The sequence below is a fragment of the Rhinoraja longicauda genome, chromosome 26 (assembly GCF_053455715.1).
Source record: "Rhinoraja longicauda isolate Sanriku21f chromosome 26, sRhiLon1.1, whole genome shotgun sequence".
In the NCBI taxonomy this organism is placed as follows: domain Eukaryota; kingdom Metazoa; phylum Chordata; class Chondrichthyes; order Rajiformes; family Arhynchobatidae; genus Rhinoraja; species Rhinoraja longicauda.
In genome coordinates, this window is record NC_135978.1 from 19,314,911 (window position 1) to 19,333,283 (window position 18,373).

Below are 18,373 nucleotides of genomic sequence, written 5' to 3' on the forward strand. Positions count from 1 at the left end.
CCATGTTCCCTCATATGAGCTCATCATTTGACAATGTTGGCAGTAATCAGGGCTCTTTGAGAGAATTGAGCAAAATAACCTCGGCTGTTCCATTTATCAGTTGCGAAATTGCCTAACATTTCCCTTTGATGGAGATGAAAAATTCCTCGGCACTGTTTCAAGACCTGGCCAATGTTTATCCTGTATCCAATGTATTAAAACAGATGTGTAGGAAGGAACTGCAGATGCTGGTTTAAACCGAAGATAGACACTGAAAGCTGGAGTAACAGCGGACAAGCAGATCTCTGGAGAGAAAGAATGGGTGACGTTTCGGGTCGAGACCCTTCGTCAAACTAGTCAGGGAAAAGGGAAACGAGAGATATAGACGATGATGTAGAGATAAAGAACAATGAATGAAAGATATGCAAAAAAGTAATGATAATAAAGGAAACAGGCCATTGTTAGCTGTTTGTTGGGTAAAAACGAGAAGCTGGTGCGACTTGGGTGGGGGAGGGATAGAGAGAGGGAATGCTGGGGTTACTTGAAGTTGGAGTAATCAATATTCATACCACTGGGCTGTAAGCTGCCCAAGGAAAATATGAGATGCTGTCCTTCCAATTGGCATTTAGCCTCACTCTGACAATGAAGAAGACCTAGGACAGAAAAATCAATGTGGGATTTGGAAGGAGAATTAAAGTGTTTAGCAACCGGGAGATCAGGTAGGCTCAGGCGGGCTGAGCGAAACGATTGCCCAGTCAATGTTGGTGTGTGTAAATCGATTGCCAGTTTTCTAATGTTGCTGAAGTTATGATAACATTACTTTATTGCAATAAGCAAGTGTATATATGTATCGTGTGTATGGCAGGGCTATGCAAATAAATTGGCCTTCATATTCTTTTATGGGTCCATGAACTCCTTTGCAATCATTTTGCGATCTAGTTGTGCTGTCTGTCTGTCTCGTGCAAAAGTTGGCTCATTGAAGGCCTGGTGTTGCAATTCTTTTTGCAGGGAAAGTACTTCAGTTGACCGTGGAGGCCTGTGATGCCAAAGAAGGAAAAGAAAAGGGATTTGGACCGACTGCTGTGCTCTATGAGTCACTGCTGGGAGATGGTAAACATATGAAAATAATTCCTTAAATGGATGGGGGAAGGGAGGAGGAGCATGGGGCATGATTAGTACAGTCTCATTTCTTGATTAGTGCAGGTGTCAGTGGGGGAAGGCAGGAGAATGGGGTTTGGAAGGAGAGATAGGTCAACCACGATTGAATGGCAGAGTAGACTTGATGGGCCAAAAGGCCTAATTCTACTCCTATCCCTTACGACCTTAAGATTTGCCACTGGGGGTTTTTCTTGAGTGGTAATGGAAGAATTTAATTTGAGGATTTATTTTCTCAGTTGAGGTGTGTGGGGATTGTTGGTAGATTTATTTTATTGTCTGGGAGTTCAGATGATGAATGGTCTAACTGAGAATCAGATGATTAATATTTCCCTTGATCTATTGCAGGATTTCTGTCAGAGGCTGGTCATACACGAGCCAGCTTCATTCTGTCAACGAGAGCTAAATTGGCCATCCAGCTTACGCAGATCAGGGTTAAGGTGAGTGCTGAAATGTGGGGACAGACCGTGTTTAACCTTACCCAACTGTCACCGATCTATTCATTCTACAATCATCTATAGTTTTGGTTCATGGCCATTCTTCCTCTCCTCCGTACAATACAACCTATCCAGATCCCACAGCTTGTTACTGTCAAAGTCCCTCAACCAACCCCCTCTATTTTATTTTTTCACCATCCTCTTGAATTCCTCCAGTTCTGGTGTTAAATACATCAAAACCTTTCTTTATCATTGTGTCCTCTCAGTTTTCTCTTAACTTTTGAAAAACCTCTGTTGCAAGCAAGTCTAGTCATCAATTTGTCACCACCCTATCTCTGTCTAAATATTTTGCTTTCGCTTCCTATCTCCTACCTCCTTTTAGTTCATGTCATAGGAGCAGAAGTAGGCCATTTAGCCCATCGAGTATCCTGCCATTCAATCCCTCTCAACCCCATTCTCCTGCCTTCTCCCCATAATCCTTGACACACATACTAATCAAGAATGTCAATCTCTGCCTTAAAAATATCCAATGACTTAGCCTCTACTGCTGTCTGTGGCAATGAATTCTTCCTTTTTCCCTCTTCTGGTAAACCACGGACTGCCTTGGTTGCACTAAGGACTTTGGCCTTTTGTTTTGCATTGATATTGGTTTTTAAATTTTTTTATCAAACTTTCTTTTGTTTATTATACTATTCATGTTCATAGATGATGGGAACAGAATTAGGCCATTCGGCCCATCCAGTCTACTCTGCCATTCAATCATGGCTGGTCTATCTTTCCCTCTTAACCCCAGTCCTGCCTTCTCCCCATAACCCCTGCCACATGTAGTATTCAACAATCTATCTATCTCTGCCTTAAAGTTATCTCTGAGTACTGTGTTTATAGACCTGAGTGTTGACACAAGCAAGAATGTAATTGTTCCATTTTTGGTATTTAATTACAATTAAACACACTTCTGATTCTTTTTCTTCCCCCTGATGCACACTCTATCCATCTTATACTCTCCTGCCGTGTCACCTCAGTCCCAGCCCTTGCCTTTTGTTACGAAGTATTTCAAAGTTAAGACATGATTTTGTCTACATGCCTGCTGGTTGACCACAATGATCTGCTGACTATTTCAATTTTTCCTACCCAGGTTCATAATGGTGCTAAAGGTGCAAAATGTGGCCTGGTCTTTGCTTATAATGATGAGTCAGAAGCCTTTGATGCAGAGAAACATTTCAAGAGGTTTGAGAAGTATAACAAATGGAAGCTACAAGAATTTCGACAATTTGTGAAGGAGAGGTGAGGCACAGTTTCCACTCGGCCAACTTGTGTCAACTTTGCCTCTTTGTAGGAATTAATCTGTTGTAGTTTATTACATGATGATTTTAGTGGCACAAACTAAATTTTGGATTACCAGCAGCGCGTCAAACAATACAGTTAAAAGTGCATGGTGGATTATAAGTATCAACTTGCATTTTTGGGGATCACATCCTATTACTGTGGTTTGTACTCTGTGGTTATGGTGATATGGTTTCATGGTTGCCGCAGTAAATAAAGTAATTCACAGCAAATTTGGTAATGGAAAAACCTGTATTTGTCAATCTTATCAAACTATTATGGCAGTGGTGAGAAGAGAAGCTCCTGTGTTTTTAGACCGAAAGTTGCTGCGAAATACTGGCAGCTACAGTCATCGGGTTTGGAATGCCCACATAGGGCAAATGGAGTTAGAGTCAATTAGCATGGAAACAGGCCCTTTGCCCCAACTTCCCCATGCCAACCAAGATGCCCTATCTACACCAGTCCAACCTGCTCTCGTTTGGACTATCTTCCTCTAAATCCTGAAGTAGTCACTGAATGTGCTCTGCTGTTGCACGATGCATGAGTTTAATGGAGCAGCATGAAGTACAGCTACAAGTGAAATCCTGTCCACCGGGTTCTGCCCCGGTGCAGTAACAATAAACCCTTTCATTTGAATGGAGAGGAAAGGCTACAAATGAGAAGGGAAATTGTTGATATTTGAAAAAATATTTGAAGCTGGTGTTAATGTTTAAATTGCTTTTGATCTTTAATTTTATGTATATATTTAAATGTTTAATGCCTTTTGCCTGCTTTTGACTGCCAGAGGCATTTGGTAGCATTGAGAACCCATAACAACGTTGACAACCGGTATAGCATGGGGATCTGTCATAGGTATCTGTTGGTATATTTAACCGTTTCGTAGCCCTGGCTTGCCCTGGATAGTTTGCTACATTGTGATGCCGATGCTTGCTATTTGAAATTGTATTGAAACGAAACTTCAAATTTGCATGGTGGGGTAGGGTTTTTCCATTCGTCACTGGGAAGCATGAGCAGTGTTGTGTTGCTGGCAATGGGTTTTGGCCCTCTGTTGCAATGCACTGTTGACTCTGTGTATTGTCAGTGTAGATTTGAGACAGCAAATTTCAGCCATTACTTTGTCATATGCACACATTCTTTTCCAAAGTCCCATTCCAATCTGGTATTGAGAATATATGCCAATTGTCTCATAATTTAGGGGTATTAACTGTTGAATAACATTTAATCATAATCACAATATCATAATCTGGCCTGTTGTTCTGGACCTGCCTGTTATAGAGTGATATGATTGAGTTTGTGACAATGATATGCATAGCAAATCATCATCAGCATGACGCAGTACGTATTCCTTTTTGGATGGGACATGTGTCGAGTTTACCAAAGGTAGATTTCATATGGTACCATACGAGAGTCCTAAATGCACTTTTGTATTGTGGAAACTCCTTTATAAAAATACATTTTCATGTTGAATATATTTTATTGCAATGATGTTTGGAACTCACTGAACATTTGCCTTAATTCCCTCCTCACCCAGGCATCCATTGATTAGGCTATTCTGCCAAGAATTGCTCCAACGGCATCCCAAGGTTGCTATACCTGTGGCTTCTTTCATCCCACTTCTATACATTGTTTGCTGTTTTCCTCTATTTTGTTTCCTCCAATTTACCAAGCACGATACTCCACTCAGTTCCCCTGTTTCTCTCATTGCTCGTGTGAATCTTTCTCACGGAAAGAAAAGCATTAAAAAAAAATAATGATAGTTCCAGAGGCAGGCTTATTTTTCAGATTTTTAGATGATCTGACACACATCTAACTGCTTGCTTCTGAAAAATGATTATATTTGTTTATTATTATTAGTGGTGCTCGGCAACTTGGTCGGCTTGGACAAGTTGGGCCAAAGGGTCTGTTTCCGTGCTGTATAATTTTATGACTCTAATTATTTTAAATAATACTATTAGTATGTGTTTATTTTTAAAACTGCTGTTAATGAAGACCAACAGCTGAAGTCACTTCCAACGTTGCAACATGTTATTTGGTTTTATCACTGATTTTTCACTAGAAGCGGTGACCAGAGTGTCGACTTAGATGGAGATGATCCTGTCGGTTGGTTTGAACTGGAAGATGAATGGAATGAGACTGAAGTAAAATTACTGGTCTCGCGAATCAGCACGGTAAGGAGGCTTCAATTATATTGCTTCCTTCTGTTTGCCGTATTTAGGAATGTTGGCAAAGCTGGTATCTATTGCTCATCCTGAATTGCTCTTTAGAAGGCATGTTGGTGAGCTTATACTACTGCAGTCTCTCTGCTGAATCTACTCCCACAGTGCTGTCAGGAAGAGAGATCCAAAGTTTGGACCCAGCAATGATGAAAGACTAGTATTATATTCCAAGTCAGGATGGTGTGTGACTTGGAGAGAAGCTGTAGGTGCTGATGTTTCAATGTGCCTAAAGTTCTTGTCCACCTTGGTGATGGAGATTGGAGATTTTGGAGTGCTGTGATTGTAGGTTTTGGTAGCGTGGGTGAATATCTACAATGCATTTCACAGATGGTACACGACAGTCATGTTGTGTTTCTGGTGGATGGGGTACTTCTGTGGTTAAAATGTTACTTATTGCACATCAGCCCATGCCTCAATGTTGCCTAGGTCTTGTTGTATGCAAGAATGGGCTGCTTCACCTTGGATTTGCAAATATAATTGAACATTGTGCAGTCATTAGCAAATATCACCACTTCAGACGTTTATGATTGATGGAAGTTTCATTGATAGAGTTATAGAATGATACAGTGTGGGAGCAGGCCCTTTGGCCCAACCTCCCCACACCTGCCAACATGTCCCAGCTACATAGTCTCACCTGCCTGCGTTTGGTCCATATCCCTCCAAACCTGTCCTATCCATGATGAAATAGTGAAAGATAGTTGACCCAGGAAACTGCCCTAAGGCAAAGATGTCCTGGAATGGGATAATAGACTTTCACAACTATTGTCATTTTCCGTTGTGTGAGCTGTTTCATTTGTTTGCACTTTGCCCATTGACCTTAGTTTTATTACAGCCCTTTATGCCTCACTCGATCAATTGTTGCCTTAATGCCAGGGGCAACTCTCACCTCACCTCCATAATTCAGCCTTGGTTGATCTGTTTGGACTGTGGCTGTGTTGTTGTTTTGAGACAGTGGGCTTAGTTAAAGCAAAACTGGAATGGGATTTACACAAAAAGCTGAAGTAACTTAGTGGGTCAGGCAGCATCTCTGGAGAAATAGGTGACGTTTCAGGTCGAGACCCTCCTTCAGACTAAGAGTCACAGTTTGTCTTTATTGAGAGGCAAGTAATAATCCAGCAATCCTATGTAGTACCTATAAATATTATCTTGAAAATATTTTGGGGGGCTTTACCCTCCTCTGAAATTAAAATTGAATGGGACACCATCTAATTTCAAGAATTTCTTTCATTGCATTAAATGGTTATGGAATGCTGGGAACTTTAAAGGTTTTTTTTCGGGGCTTGTTCTTCCAGTAGATGGCACCCGTGTGTCAGTTATTTCCTCGTGCAGCCAAATTTCAATTACTCTGTGGTTTTATGAGTGCTTGCCTTCAGTCCTTTGTAAATGTATGAGCACTGGTCTCTTGTCTGTTGCGCAGTTACAATTAAAATATGGCCTAAATTTGATGCAATACTGGTAGGGCATGATCTGTTCTTTGTGTCTTTTCCATTGGACTAAACAGCGAGGTATTGTTCAGCTGACCAAAGCCAGGCACTAATACATGTAAAAACAGCTTTGTCCTGCCCTTCCACTCTTCCAGGTTTCTTTCACCCCACCCCTGCAATCAGTCTGAAGAAGGGTCCCAACCTGAAACGTCACTTATCCATATTCTCCAGGGATGCTGCCCAAACCCGCTGAGTTACTCGAGCATTTTGTGTCTTTCACAAGTAAATGTAATCTATACTCAGAAACTAAGTTTGCTTTGCATTCAACAATTTAAGGTTATTTTGTTTATTTTTGTTAATGTAGCTGAAGTTAGTTAAACGTTTTGGTAACTAACTTAATCTGCGGTCAGCATACAATGGCAACATTTCATCGAGACTAATGTTGTGAGCTGTTTTAATGACGAAGATCTATCTTGATTTTTACTACAGTATTTGATGGTGAAGTTTCTCTGTCCCCGTCAAGAAGATGAGAATAATGTGCGTATTGGCATCAAGCATCTATCCATCCGTGGCTACTTGAGACCACCCAATCAAGAATGTGTTTCTTTCACTGACAGTGCACCGAGTGGTCTTGTTGCTGGACAGACTCTTGTGTTGAAGGCACTCTACTTCATCCAGCAGCTGACACAGGATGCTGTAAGTTCAAGCATTTATTTTAAAACACATGTAATATAAAATGATGCTAGACTTCAAATGAAGTCTTCTAAATCTTCATCCAAGAAATTGTTAAACCATGGTCCAATGTTAGACGTTTCAGCCCAGCCTTTAGTTGCAGGAATAATCTCAGCTTCTTAGTCCCTCTATTTCATTGATAGCATTTTGTAAATCATCTCTGCAGCTTGGAGTCATGGAGTTGGACAGTACAGAAACAGGCTCTTTGACCGAGCACATCCTTGCCGACCAAGATACCCCATCTCAGCTAGTTCCACTTGCCTGCATTTAGCCCATATTCATCTAAACCTTTCCTATCCATGTCAGTGTCCAAATGTCTTTTAAACATTATTATTGTTCCCAACTACCACCTCTGGCTGCTCATTCCTTCTACTCACCACCCTCTGTGTGGAAAAAGTAACCCGTTAGTTTAGTATTACATTTTTCCCTGCTCACCTTAAACCTATGTCCTCTAGTTCTTGATTCTCCAAATTACTGACTCTGTACTGTCACTCTATTCTCCTCGTGATTTTATACACCTCTCGAACATCACCCCGCAGCCTTTTGCATTCGTCCTATAATCAAAAGATCATAAATGATAGGAACCATTTGGCCCATCAAGTCAATTCCACCATTCGATCATGGCTGATCTATCTCTCCCTCCTAACCCCATTCTCCTGCCTTCTCCCCATAACCTCTGACACCCTAATAAAGTCCTAGCTTGCCCAATCTCTTCCTACAGTTCAGGCACTCGAGTCCTGGCACACCCCGATAACTTCATTAAGGCCTCAACGTCTTTATGTATTATGCGGATAGAGCTATTCCACCTTGGACTTCATTGCCAAGGGTTACCTTTATTGTTTTCACAGTCTCTTCCTTTGTTTGTTTTGATAACAATCCTGCAGCAAACTATGATATGCACTGCTGGAAGTAAGCATCAGGGCAGAACATCCACAGAGAGAGCAAAATGATCAATTACCTTCTGACATCTATTACAAATCCACTGACTCCCATAGCTAACTAGACTACACTTAAAGACTCTATCCCCTACTCCCAATTCCTCTGTCCATGCCACATCTGCGCCCAGGATGAGGTTTTCCATACCAGGTCATTGGAGATGTCCTCATTCTTTAGGGAACGGGGGTTCCCCTCTTCCATTATAGCTGAGTCTCTCACTGGGGTCTCCTCGATAACCCGCAGCTCCGCTCTTGCTCCCCCTCCTGCCATTCGTAACAAGGACAGAGTTCCCCTGGTCGTCACCTTCCACTCCATCAGCCGTCGTGTACAACATATAATCCTCCAATATTTTTGCTCCCTCCAACGGGGTCCCACTACCGGCCACATCTTCCCATATTGGCGAGACCAAGCGCAGGCTCAGCGATTATTTCGCCGATCACCTCCGCTTAGTCCGCCTTAACCTACCTGATCTCCCAGGTACTCCCCCTCCCATTCCCAATCTGACCTTTCTGGCCTGGGCCTCCTCCATTGTCAGAGTGAGGCTCAGCGCAAATTGGAGGAACAGCACCTCATATTTCGCTTGGATAGCTTACACCCCAACGGTATGAACATTGACTTCTCTAACTTCAAATAGCCCTTGCTTTCCCTCTCTCTCCATCCCCTTCCCAGTTCTCCCACCAATCTTACTGTCTCCGACTACATTGTATCTCTGTCCCGCCCACTGTCCTGACATCAGTCTGAAGAAAGGACTCGACCCGAAACGTCACCCATTCCTTCTCTCCAGAGATACTGCCTGTTCCACTGAGTTACTCCAGCATTTTGTGCCTACCTTCTCTCAGAGCTGCTTGATAAGATCATTGACAGACCTCCCAACCCGTCCGAATTTGGCGGAAAGTTTCCGCTTTCTTATTTCATTTCCGCCATTCTGATTTTGCCTCACATTTTTCCGCAAAACACATGCCTCGCCGCTCGCCCTGGTCAATGTATATAACATTACTTTCTTAAAGGCTTTGCATTTTTTAATCAATTTGCCAAGTTGAAAAGATGCCTGATCTGAACAATTTCCATAACATACTTAACATAACATACCATATCTTGGTACCTCTAAAAAGCAAATGAATTTAAGACACTATCAGAACACGGCATTAAGTAAAACTGACAACTGCATTCAGTGAGAGATTGATTTTTTGCTTGAATGGCTGAATTAAGGGAGCCAAAATCAAGCTAAAAATTAAACGTATTTAATTTTCTACTCTCTGTCGTGTGTTACTTGTTTCATTTTGAGGAAACAACTTGTATATCAATTGAACATGTGGCCTTTGAACAAGATTTATTTTGTTCAAAGGACGTTTTAAATAATAATGAAGGTTAGACCTTTCACCTGTAGCACTGGGGCTCCACAGGGAACAGTCCACACTGAGGACTTCATGCACAGCTCAGCCAACTGTTATCTGCAAAAGTTCTCTGATGACTCTGCCATCGTCAGCCTCATCACAGATGACGATGACAGGTAGTACAGAGAACTGACCCAGGACTTTGTGGACTGGCGCCAGCGGAACCGCCTCCAGATCAACTTGGGGAAAACCAGGGAGATGTTGGTGGATTTCCACAGGCGCAGCCACGCCCCCTCGACACCAGTGAACATCCAGGGAATGGACATTGAGAGAGTGGACTCTTATAAGTATGGGTGTTTACCTGAACAATAAACTGAACTTGACTAATAATATTAATGCACTGTATAAGAAAGGCCAGAGCGGACTATACCTGCGGAGGAGACTCAGGTCCTTTAGAGTGCAGGGGGTACTCCTGAGGACCTTCGACACTGTGGTGGCATCAGCCATTTTCTATGGAGTGGTCTGCTGGAGCAGTAGCATCTCAACTGCTGACAGGAAGAGACTTGATAAACTGATCAAGAAGGCTAGCTCTGTCCTGGGATGCCCCCTCGACTCAGTGCAGGCGGTGGGAGAGAGGAGGATGATGGCAAAGCTATCATCACTGCTGGACAACAACTCCCACCCCATGCAGGACACTGTCACTGCACTGAGCAACTCCTTCAGTGACAGACTCCTTCACCCCAAGTGTGTGAAGGAGAGATATCGAAGGTCCTTCCTTCCTGCTGCCGTCAGAATGCACAATCAGCACTGCTCCCAGCAGACCAGTAAATAAAGATAATTACTGTTATTTTATTTTTTAATGAATGCTTATTTATTTTTGCTATCCACTTTGATGCTGTAACCCTGCAAATTTCCCCGTTGTGGGACGAATAAAGGATTATTATTATTATTATTATTATTATTATTATTTCATAACTAGGTTTGATAATTTTTTTTGGTTTATGCTAAATGAGGATGATGTTATTGGTCATCCTGGAATCTTGACGGAAGTATCAAATGCCGCTGTTAGAGCTCTGCTTGTTTAAATGAATGTGGGAGATTGAATTTGTCTGTCAAGGTAGACGTTCAGGGCCTTGTGTAATTGAGGCTGTTGACCAAACAAGAGATCACTAAATCACATGGTTACTATGAAATGCCCATGGTCATCAGTTAAATACTCACCTGGGTAATTGTTCATTGTTTCCATCTTTCTGATTGAGTTTAATTTGTATTTACACCTTTATCACTCTACAGATTTTCTGTAAACTCGGTTTATTGGCAATATGTAATTTTGTTTACCTTATATTTTGACATGCTTGCGAATGGCTGAACGGAATAATTGAATGAGTTGGGTGTAAGTGTAATAAAATTGCAGTTTATAACATGAAACCAGTTGAAATTGAGTATGAGGGCTGCATCTGATTATCCACCATCCTGTGGGCAGAAATCTGATGGTTTAAGGGGCCTCCCTTCAAGATAGTTGGGTTCTTCCTTCCTGTGCTCCCTCTAGCTCGGCAGGTGTGCTGGAAAATTCATTATATACTGTGTGACATCTTTATGGGTGGCACAGTGGTGCAGCAGTAGAGTTGCAGCCATACAGCACCAGAGACCCGGGGTTTGATCCTGACCTCTGCTGATGTCTGTACAAAGTTTGTACATTCTCCCTGTGACCTTGTGGGTTTCCTCTGGGTGCTCTGGTTTCCTACCATCTTCCAAAGACTTGCAGGTGCGCAGGCTAATTGGCTTCTGTAAATTGTCGCTAGTGTGTAGATAGAACTAGTATATGGGTGATCATTGGGTGGCATGGACTCGGTGGGCCGAATGGCATGTTTCCATGTTGTATCTCTGAACTAAACTAAAAATCTTAATCAAATTAAAAGTGTTGACAAAGCAATTCAAATAACATCCAGAAAATCTGGCAGGCTAGCACTTCTAAAATCCTCAATGTTTCCATTAAGGAGTCCTAAAGCTTTCCAAAATAGTTTCCATTTCAACCTAATTTAAATGGATAACGTTATCCATTAGTTTATTGTGCAATAAATACTCTTATCTTTACTTGTAGGCCGAACTGAAGGAACGGAAGTTAAAAAAGAAACCGTACCTGGACTTTTCAGATCTTAACCTACAACTGTTCTGGAACTTCTACAAAAAATTCAGAGAAAAGTAAGATCACTTTTAAAAAATTACTATTAAGTGGCTTTTCTTGGAGATAGCAATTTATGTTGGTATTCGTATTTGGATGATGATGTTACGAGTGCATCTACCTGTAATGCCTTTCTTTGTGTGTAAGTACTTTTGGAGACAACATTAGAAGCAGTTTATTTTGAAAGGGGGAGAAATGTGGGATCTGTTTGCCTGTGCACTGTGGGCATCTGTTTGGATGTATACCGTTGGACTATGAAAGATGAACAAAAAATAACAAGAAATGTAATGTCCATTATTTTTTCACCTGCAGTCAAGGATTAGAGTGTCTGCAAGCCCAGACTATCTTGCTGCAACTTCTTCAGAATTGTTTGGTGCTATTGTCTGGATCTCCTCAGTCTGAGGAAGCGCAAGGGGCATCGCAGTCTGGCACTGAGAGGAAACAGCCTATTGACACAGAATCTGCTCATGACCTCTATGTGTATCTCTGTGAAGGTAATGGATGGAATTGTTTAAAGCCAAAGCAATGTGCTGGAGATGCTCAGCAGGTCGGGCAGCTACTGTGGAGAGAAACATGGTTAACATTTCAGTTCAAAGATCCTTTGTCAGAACATCCTGACAAAGTCCTTCAACTTTAACTCTTTTTCACTTTCCACCTACTGAGTGTTTCCAGCATTTTCTGTTTTTGTTTTGGATTACTATCATCTGCTGTTCTATTGATTTTTGAGTTAGTTGTTTGACTTTTATGGTGGGCTTAAAATGTTTTGGTAAACCTGGGTGAATGCTTGTGATCCAGTTTTGTAGGCCACTTTTGGGGATGCAAGAATGGATGACTCGCATTTCGAAGAAATGTATTTATTTACACTAACACACTACGCTGTACGTAGTTGGGATATCGAAGTCCCAGTACTCCGCAAAACACAAGGGCTGGAGGAACTCAGTGGGCAAGGCAGCATCTGTGGACGGAATGGACAGGCGACGTTTTGAGTCCTGACCCAGAATGTCGTCTGTCCAACTCCCTCCACAGACGATGCCTGGCCTGCTGAGTTCCTCCAGTACTCTGTTTGCAGCATCTGTGTTTCTCAGTACTCAGCACTACTGGAAGAGTTGCTGATAATGTGAAGACTTTCTATTCTTGTCTCTTCTCTAAGCAGTAGTGGATGGTGAGAAATACGACATGGTTTCTGGGATGTTGAAGAAGGAAGCAGTAAATACCATCCTTAGCGGAGCTGCCATCTTTTTTCCAGACGTAATCACGCGGCGCAAACAACTTTTTAAAATGATGGTAAGGCTCACCCTTCGAATCTGACTTTGCTTTCTGTTGGTTTAAATGCAGATTTGCAGCTATGCCCAATACACCCAACTGTGTTCTCTATCTTTTGCAGGAAACGATCACTGAACCATCTCAACCTCATTCTGCTACAATTACATTCCAGTCCCTGTGTCATTACTTTAGGTGAGCTTTAAAAAGAACTTGGTATTTTTCATTACTTCAAACATCCCAAAGTTTTACAGCCAACTGATGTTTCTGAATGTAATATTTAAAGATGTGGCAGCCAATATGTGCAGAGCAAGCACGACAGCAAATGTGCAGAGGTGACAAGATAATAGGGGCAGACCTTGTGCTATCCTGCTTTGCCATCAGATAGTGAGGCTGGGCTATTCCTGTTCATGGGCTCAGGTCAGCAGAGCACTGTCCTCTGGAGGTCTACTCTTCAGGAGTTGAAAGCAATAGCACCATTATCCACAGATTATGTATCTCTAAGACAGAATCTGTTTGTGGAGCCTTTTCCTAGTTAAACCTGGTGCAAGCACAGAGAACCAATTAAAACAAATTATGAGAATTCGGCTGACTGAACAAAGTTAAATAAATCAATTTTTAAATTATAGTTCATTTAAGAGGTTTTCTTAAGTGCATTTCTTTGTGGTTGCTTCATTTTTAAACACAATTTGTACAGAGTGAACAATTCCTTTACATCTGCCGAATATCCCTTTACATCTGCCTTTAGCTGTTTCCTTCTGTGTACACTATGTACACTATCTGTGTACACTATCTGCCTTTAGCTGTTTCCTTCTGTGTACACTATGGTCTCTTTGGACTTGTCCCATACTCCAGGAAGAATTTGTCTGAAATTGCATCATGGTCGTCCTCTATGTTACATATGGTGATGCAATCCTATTTGCTTTTCTCTCTCGATCCAAGAGTGTCCATTATTTGTGGATAAGCCAGGAGTGAGGCTCTTTTGCTTCACAATCACCCAGCTGCTCTTTAAACTCCTCCAATAGCACTCCGTCTGAATACTTGCACATCCTCTTTGTATTCTTTCTTTACTCAAATTCAGAGCCTCCTCATGAATCCCCTTCAGGAACTTCCCTCTATTTTCTCCCTCACAATTCCTCACAGCCCCTTCTAATTTATCCCTAAGCCTGACATGAGCTTTTCCGTAAAGGTCCCTACGAGCTTCCAGCACCAGATCCTCTTCACCTTTACATAAGCCTCCCTTTTGGTCCTATCTCTCCCTCGCATGCCCTCCTGGTGGTCTCTGAGATGTACCTAATCCATTTAATTTTCTGGTTCAGCAATCAGGATCCAAGTGGGCTACTCCAGTTGCCACAGAAAGGGATACCCGCAGATTTTGACACTAATTCAATAATGATGGTCATGGATACCTTGCTGTTAGTAGCAACACGAGAGGTAAGAAATTTTGGTGCATGTGTGTCATGAGTAAGTGAAGAACGATTTACAAACTTCAAAACTGTTGATTACATTATTTTCTTGTATGGTGGGAGATAGTGATTTGCAATGTGAAGTTGATTTATCATAAAGAAACTCTTATTGTTTTTTTCTACGTGATCATGTGCAAAATAAATTAAGTTGAGCAATTTTTAATTTATAGTAAACCAAATACTATTATCTACAGTCAGCATTGTATTCTAATTGTTAGGGTAATGAAGTGTATGAGTGAGGAATTCTCTCTGAAATTGAACGGTGTTTCGATAGGTTTGATCTACTTTGTTGCTTTAGAGGGGTGAACAGAGGTTTATTAAATTGATTTATGTAGTAATTTATGAGGAAGGATTAAATAGCTTTCTCTGGAGTTTGTAGGATGAGAACTCTTGACAGTACTTGACATATTAGATACTCGGAAGCTCTTTTTCTCCAACAGGTTTATCTAATTAGAGGTAATACTTTGAATGTAAGGGCAATAATCTCAAGATAAACTCTCAGCCATTTAGAATGGAGGTGAAATAGGTTCTGCAGACATTCTGGGTCCTTGGAATTCTCTACCTAAGATGCCCAAGTGATCTAAAGTGCAACCACAATCATATTAAAGATGGTGCATGTTCAAGGAATTTTGTGTTCTTTCTGTTTGAATTTGAATTGTCACTAGCCTTCTAGTAGTCTAGACAGGTGTTTTCTATCTTCTACTTGGCCCGCACGGCTGCCTCACCATTTAATGCAATGGCTGACCTGTCCCAGACCTTATCATCTCGTGCGCCAGTTCCACATAGCCCTCAATTCCTATTCTATCCAAAAAATATCTACCTCCGCTTTAGATATCCCCAATGAATGAAAAGTCAAGACTGTTTACGTGTCATATGTCTCATTAAACGACTAGCCTTATCCCGGAACCATGTCCCTTTGTTAAAAATTCTTCCTCTGGTGCAAACACCTTGACCTCTGCCCTGTCATGCCCCTCAGGATCATGTACGTTTCAGTAAGATCATCCGTTAATTTTCTAAACTCTAAAGACTATAAATTTCTTCAGCTGCTCGTGATGGAATAAACCCTTCACCACGGGAATTAGACCAGTGAATCTCTTTTGGACTTCCTCAAATACCAATACAAGCTTTCTGTATTAAGGGAATCAAAACTCTGCATAGTACTCCAGAAGTGGCCTCACCAGTAATTAGATTAGTTTAGTGATAGAGTGGAAACTGCCCCTTCGGTCCACTGAGTCCTCGCCGATCAGCAATCGGCAGTGTACACTAATTCTACACACTGGGGACAATTTACAGAACTCAATTCACCTAAAAACCCGCACGCTTTTGTAATGTGGGAGGAAACTGGATCACCCGGAGAAAACCCACAAGATTGCAGGGAGAACATTCAAACTCTGTACAGACGGCATCTATAGGCAGGATCCACCCTGGGTCTCTGGCACTGTAAGGCAGCAACTCTGCCACTGTGCTGTCCCCTGTAATCTGGACAGGTATAGTATACCTCCCAACTTCTAAACTCTAATCTTGCACTAACAGCCAATATAACGGCAATATATAATATAACGGCAAATCCATGTAATTTATTTCTGTGACCTAGACTATACATTATTTTGCAAACCACTGTCCAGAGAAGACTCGTCCTCTTGTGATGGTGTCCTAATGTGACTTTATAAATGTCTTTCTCTGTAGTTCTCTACATTATTACTACATTTTCTCTCCAAGATAGGGTGATATGAATATTAAAATACTGTTTGGTCTTGAGCAATTTCAGGGAATAAGTTCAGGAAGGCGTTGCCAAGATAAAGTTTTATGATAATGGGAAAAATGCAGCTGACTCATACAAGCTGCATTCCATCAGCCCAATATCAAGACAGGATTTGTTCAGAGATGCACTGGAATGCGCAGAGCATATGGATCTCTGCCAGCAGAATCCGTTGATGCTTGTAAAAGATGGAATTATCTGAGGGAGGGAATCAAGATTAGTTTGAATTTTTGAGAATTCACCTCGCTACCCTTTTTGATCTGTTGCTTGCTGAACTTTAGAGCTTCTGACGGTGTGAAGGCGTATTTTCTGTTTTTGTTTCGCCTATCCAACGTCTGTAGTTTAAAAAAAAAGTTCAGCTGGTTTACCTCTGGGTGATACTTGGCTGCTGAAACCATTGATGAGAGTCTTGGTGCAGATGGTAGCAGGTTGGTTTAAGAGGCATTGGATTAATGGTGTTTCTACTTTTGTTTTAAGTGTGAATTGATGGTCGTCAATGATTCATTTGGGAAGAATGAAGCCGTTCTTGTCAATCTGCTTTGGGCATTGCAAGGCCATCTCCTCTCCTGGTGTTACCTACAGCTGAAGGAAAGTGACATCTTATCTGTTCAACATGCAAGAGAAATTCTCCTTAACTGTACGTGCTACAAGTTTTTCGCTCAACTCCTGTTTATTTTGACCCTAGTGGAAACTGCTGAACAAAGAGCACCATCCAAGTGTCTTTCCCTCAGATTTCAACTATGTTTACACATTCTGTTCTTTTGAGTAATATTTGGGAATCTGCCTTTAGATTATCATAAATTCATTACAGAACTAAGCCAGTTGGCCCATAGAGTCTACGTCGCCATTCTCTCTCAACCCTACCTCCTGCCTTCTCCCCCCCTAACCTTTGACACCCTGACTGATCAAGAATCTGTCAATCTCTACTTTAAAAATACCCAGTGACTTATCCACTCGTCGTCATATTTCTTAGTTTATTCACCCTGCTTTGGTCTAACTTCCCATGCACTATAAAAATTGGTCTATGCCCCCAAAAGCATTAAAATAAAATAAATTAAAAATAAAATGTATAAAAATCAACTCAATAAAACCTCATTAAAATCAATAACCAGTACTGTATATTGATCACTCGGGATGGATTTTCTGATGTCATGTGAATCTCACAAAATATTTTGGGGGATTTCAATGCAACATAAATATTAAGAAAGAACTTTTGTATTGACATAATGCTTTTACATTCTTGGGATTCCTCAAGTTTGTTTGATCTGTTGTGCTTGGGTGGGGGGGGGGTGTACTGATTTAATACTGTAGTTGGTGGGGGAAAAAGCACCGTATGATGCTAAGAGTAATATTAGGCTAGATTCTGACATTCCAGGTTGAATTCATTCAAAATTTATGGGCAAGGTTATTAATTACCGGATGATAACACAAATATTTTTCAGATTTGATCCAATTAGCATCTTTTCTTATTAGAGACTTAATTTGTGGCTAGTAATGCCAAAGATTGTCTTCAAGGACCCTACCACAATCTAGACTGACCCTTAACCATGGTACTAAGGGACTATTACATTGTCACAAATGCAGCATTTTAAATTTGTGGGATGACTTGACAAAATCCTTGACAATGACAAAATCCTTGTCTACCAAATAGTCATTTGTGCACTACAAGGCAAAGTAACTGCACCTCTAACTTCTAAAGTGATATGTTGCCTGAAGCACCCTTTGTATGTTCTGAGGGATGGACAAGGATCTCCTTCAGTGTGTAAAATAGGTTTGACCTAATTGAGTGATGAAATACACCAGCTTTACTGTGTACTGCAAATCTTTGCATTATTTATATATCTAGATTAAAAATTCAAGTAGGTTTTGCCTGATTTCCCATCAGATTTAGCTTTGGTTGGTTGCTTCACATCGCATTCCATTAAACATGCATACAGAAGAAAAATTGTTGACTGCTCAGTGCCGTGTAACTCATGTGCAGGCATGAGCTATGATTAAAATGCTTTTACTGTGTTTAGTCATTGTAAAATTCTGGTCATCTCCAACTGACTATTTGGAAATCCTGATGGCTGGTGTTTGGCTCAGCAGGTGATATTTCCTATCCTGGATCTGTAACTGGACAGGACCCCGGTTCATCTCCTACCCCCTGAAACTTGCCATGGCACCAGTT

At 41.3% G+C, this 18,373-nt stretch overlaps 1 protein-coding gene across 6 annotated transcripts in view; it reads left to right on the forward strand.

Annotated features, from left to right (window-relative positions):
• Positions 1 to 18,373, forward strand: part of zzef1 (zinc finger, ZZ-type with EF hand domain 1) — a 139,891-nt gene that overhangs the window by 32,015 nt on the left and 89,503 nt on the right. For 4 of the 6 annotated variants that reach the window (XM_078422362.1, XM_078422365.1, XM_078422366.1 and 1 more), the window contains exons 9-19: positions 988 to 1,089; positions 1,483 to 1,574; positions 2,707 to 2,855; positions 4,951 to 5,062; positions 7,024 to 7,230; positions 11,638 to 11,738; positions 12,031 to 12,212; positions 12,872 to 13,002; positions 13,103 to 13,173; positions 14,298 to 14,412; positions 16,681 to 16,840. In XM_078422362.1, the coding sequence (XP_078278488.1) occupies positions 988 to 1,089; positions 1,483 to 1,574; positions 2,707 to 2,855; positions 4,951 to 5,062; positions 7,024 to 7,230; positions 11,638 to 11,738; positions 12,031 to 12,212; positions 12,872 to 13,002; positions 13,103 to 13,173; positions 14,298 to 14,412; positions 16,681 to 16,840 (1,422 nt within the window). The remainder of the gene's footprint in view (positions 1 to 987; positions 1,090 to 1,482; positions 1,575 to 2,706; positions 2,856 to 4,950; positions 5,063 to 7,023; positions 7,231 to 11,637; positions 11,739 to 12,030; positions 12,213 to 12,871; positions 13,003 to 13,102; positions 13,174 to 14,297; positions 14,413 to 16,680; positions 16,841 to 18,373) is intronic. The other 2 variants (XM_078422363.1, XM_078422367.1) reach the window with 1 other exon arrangement.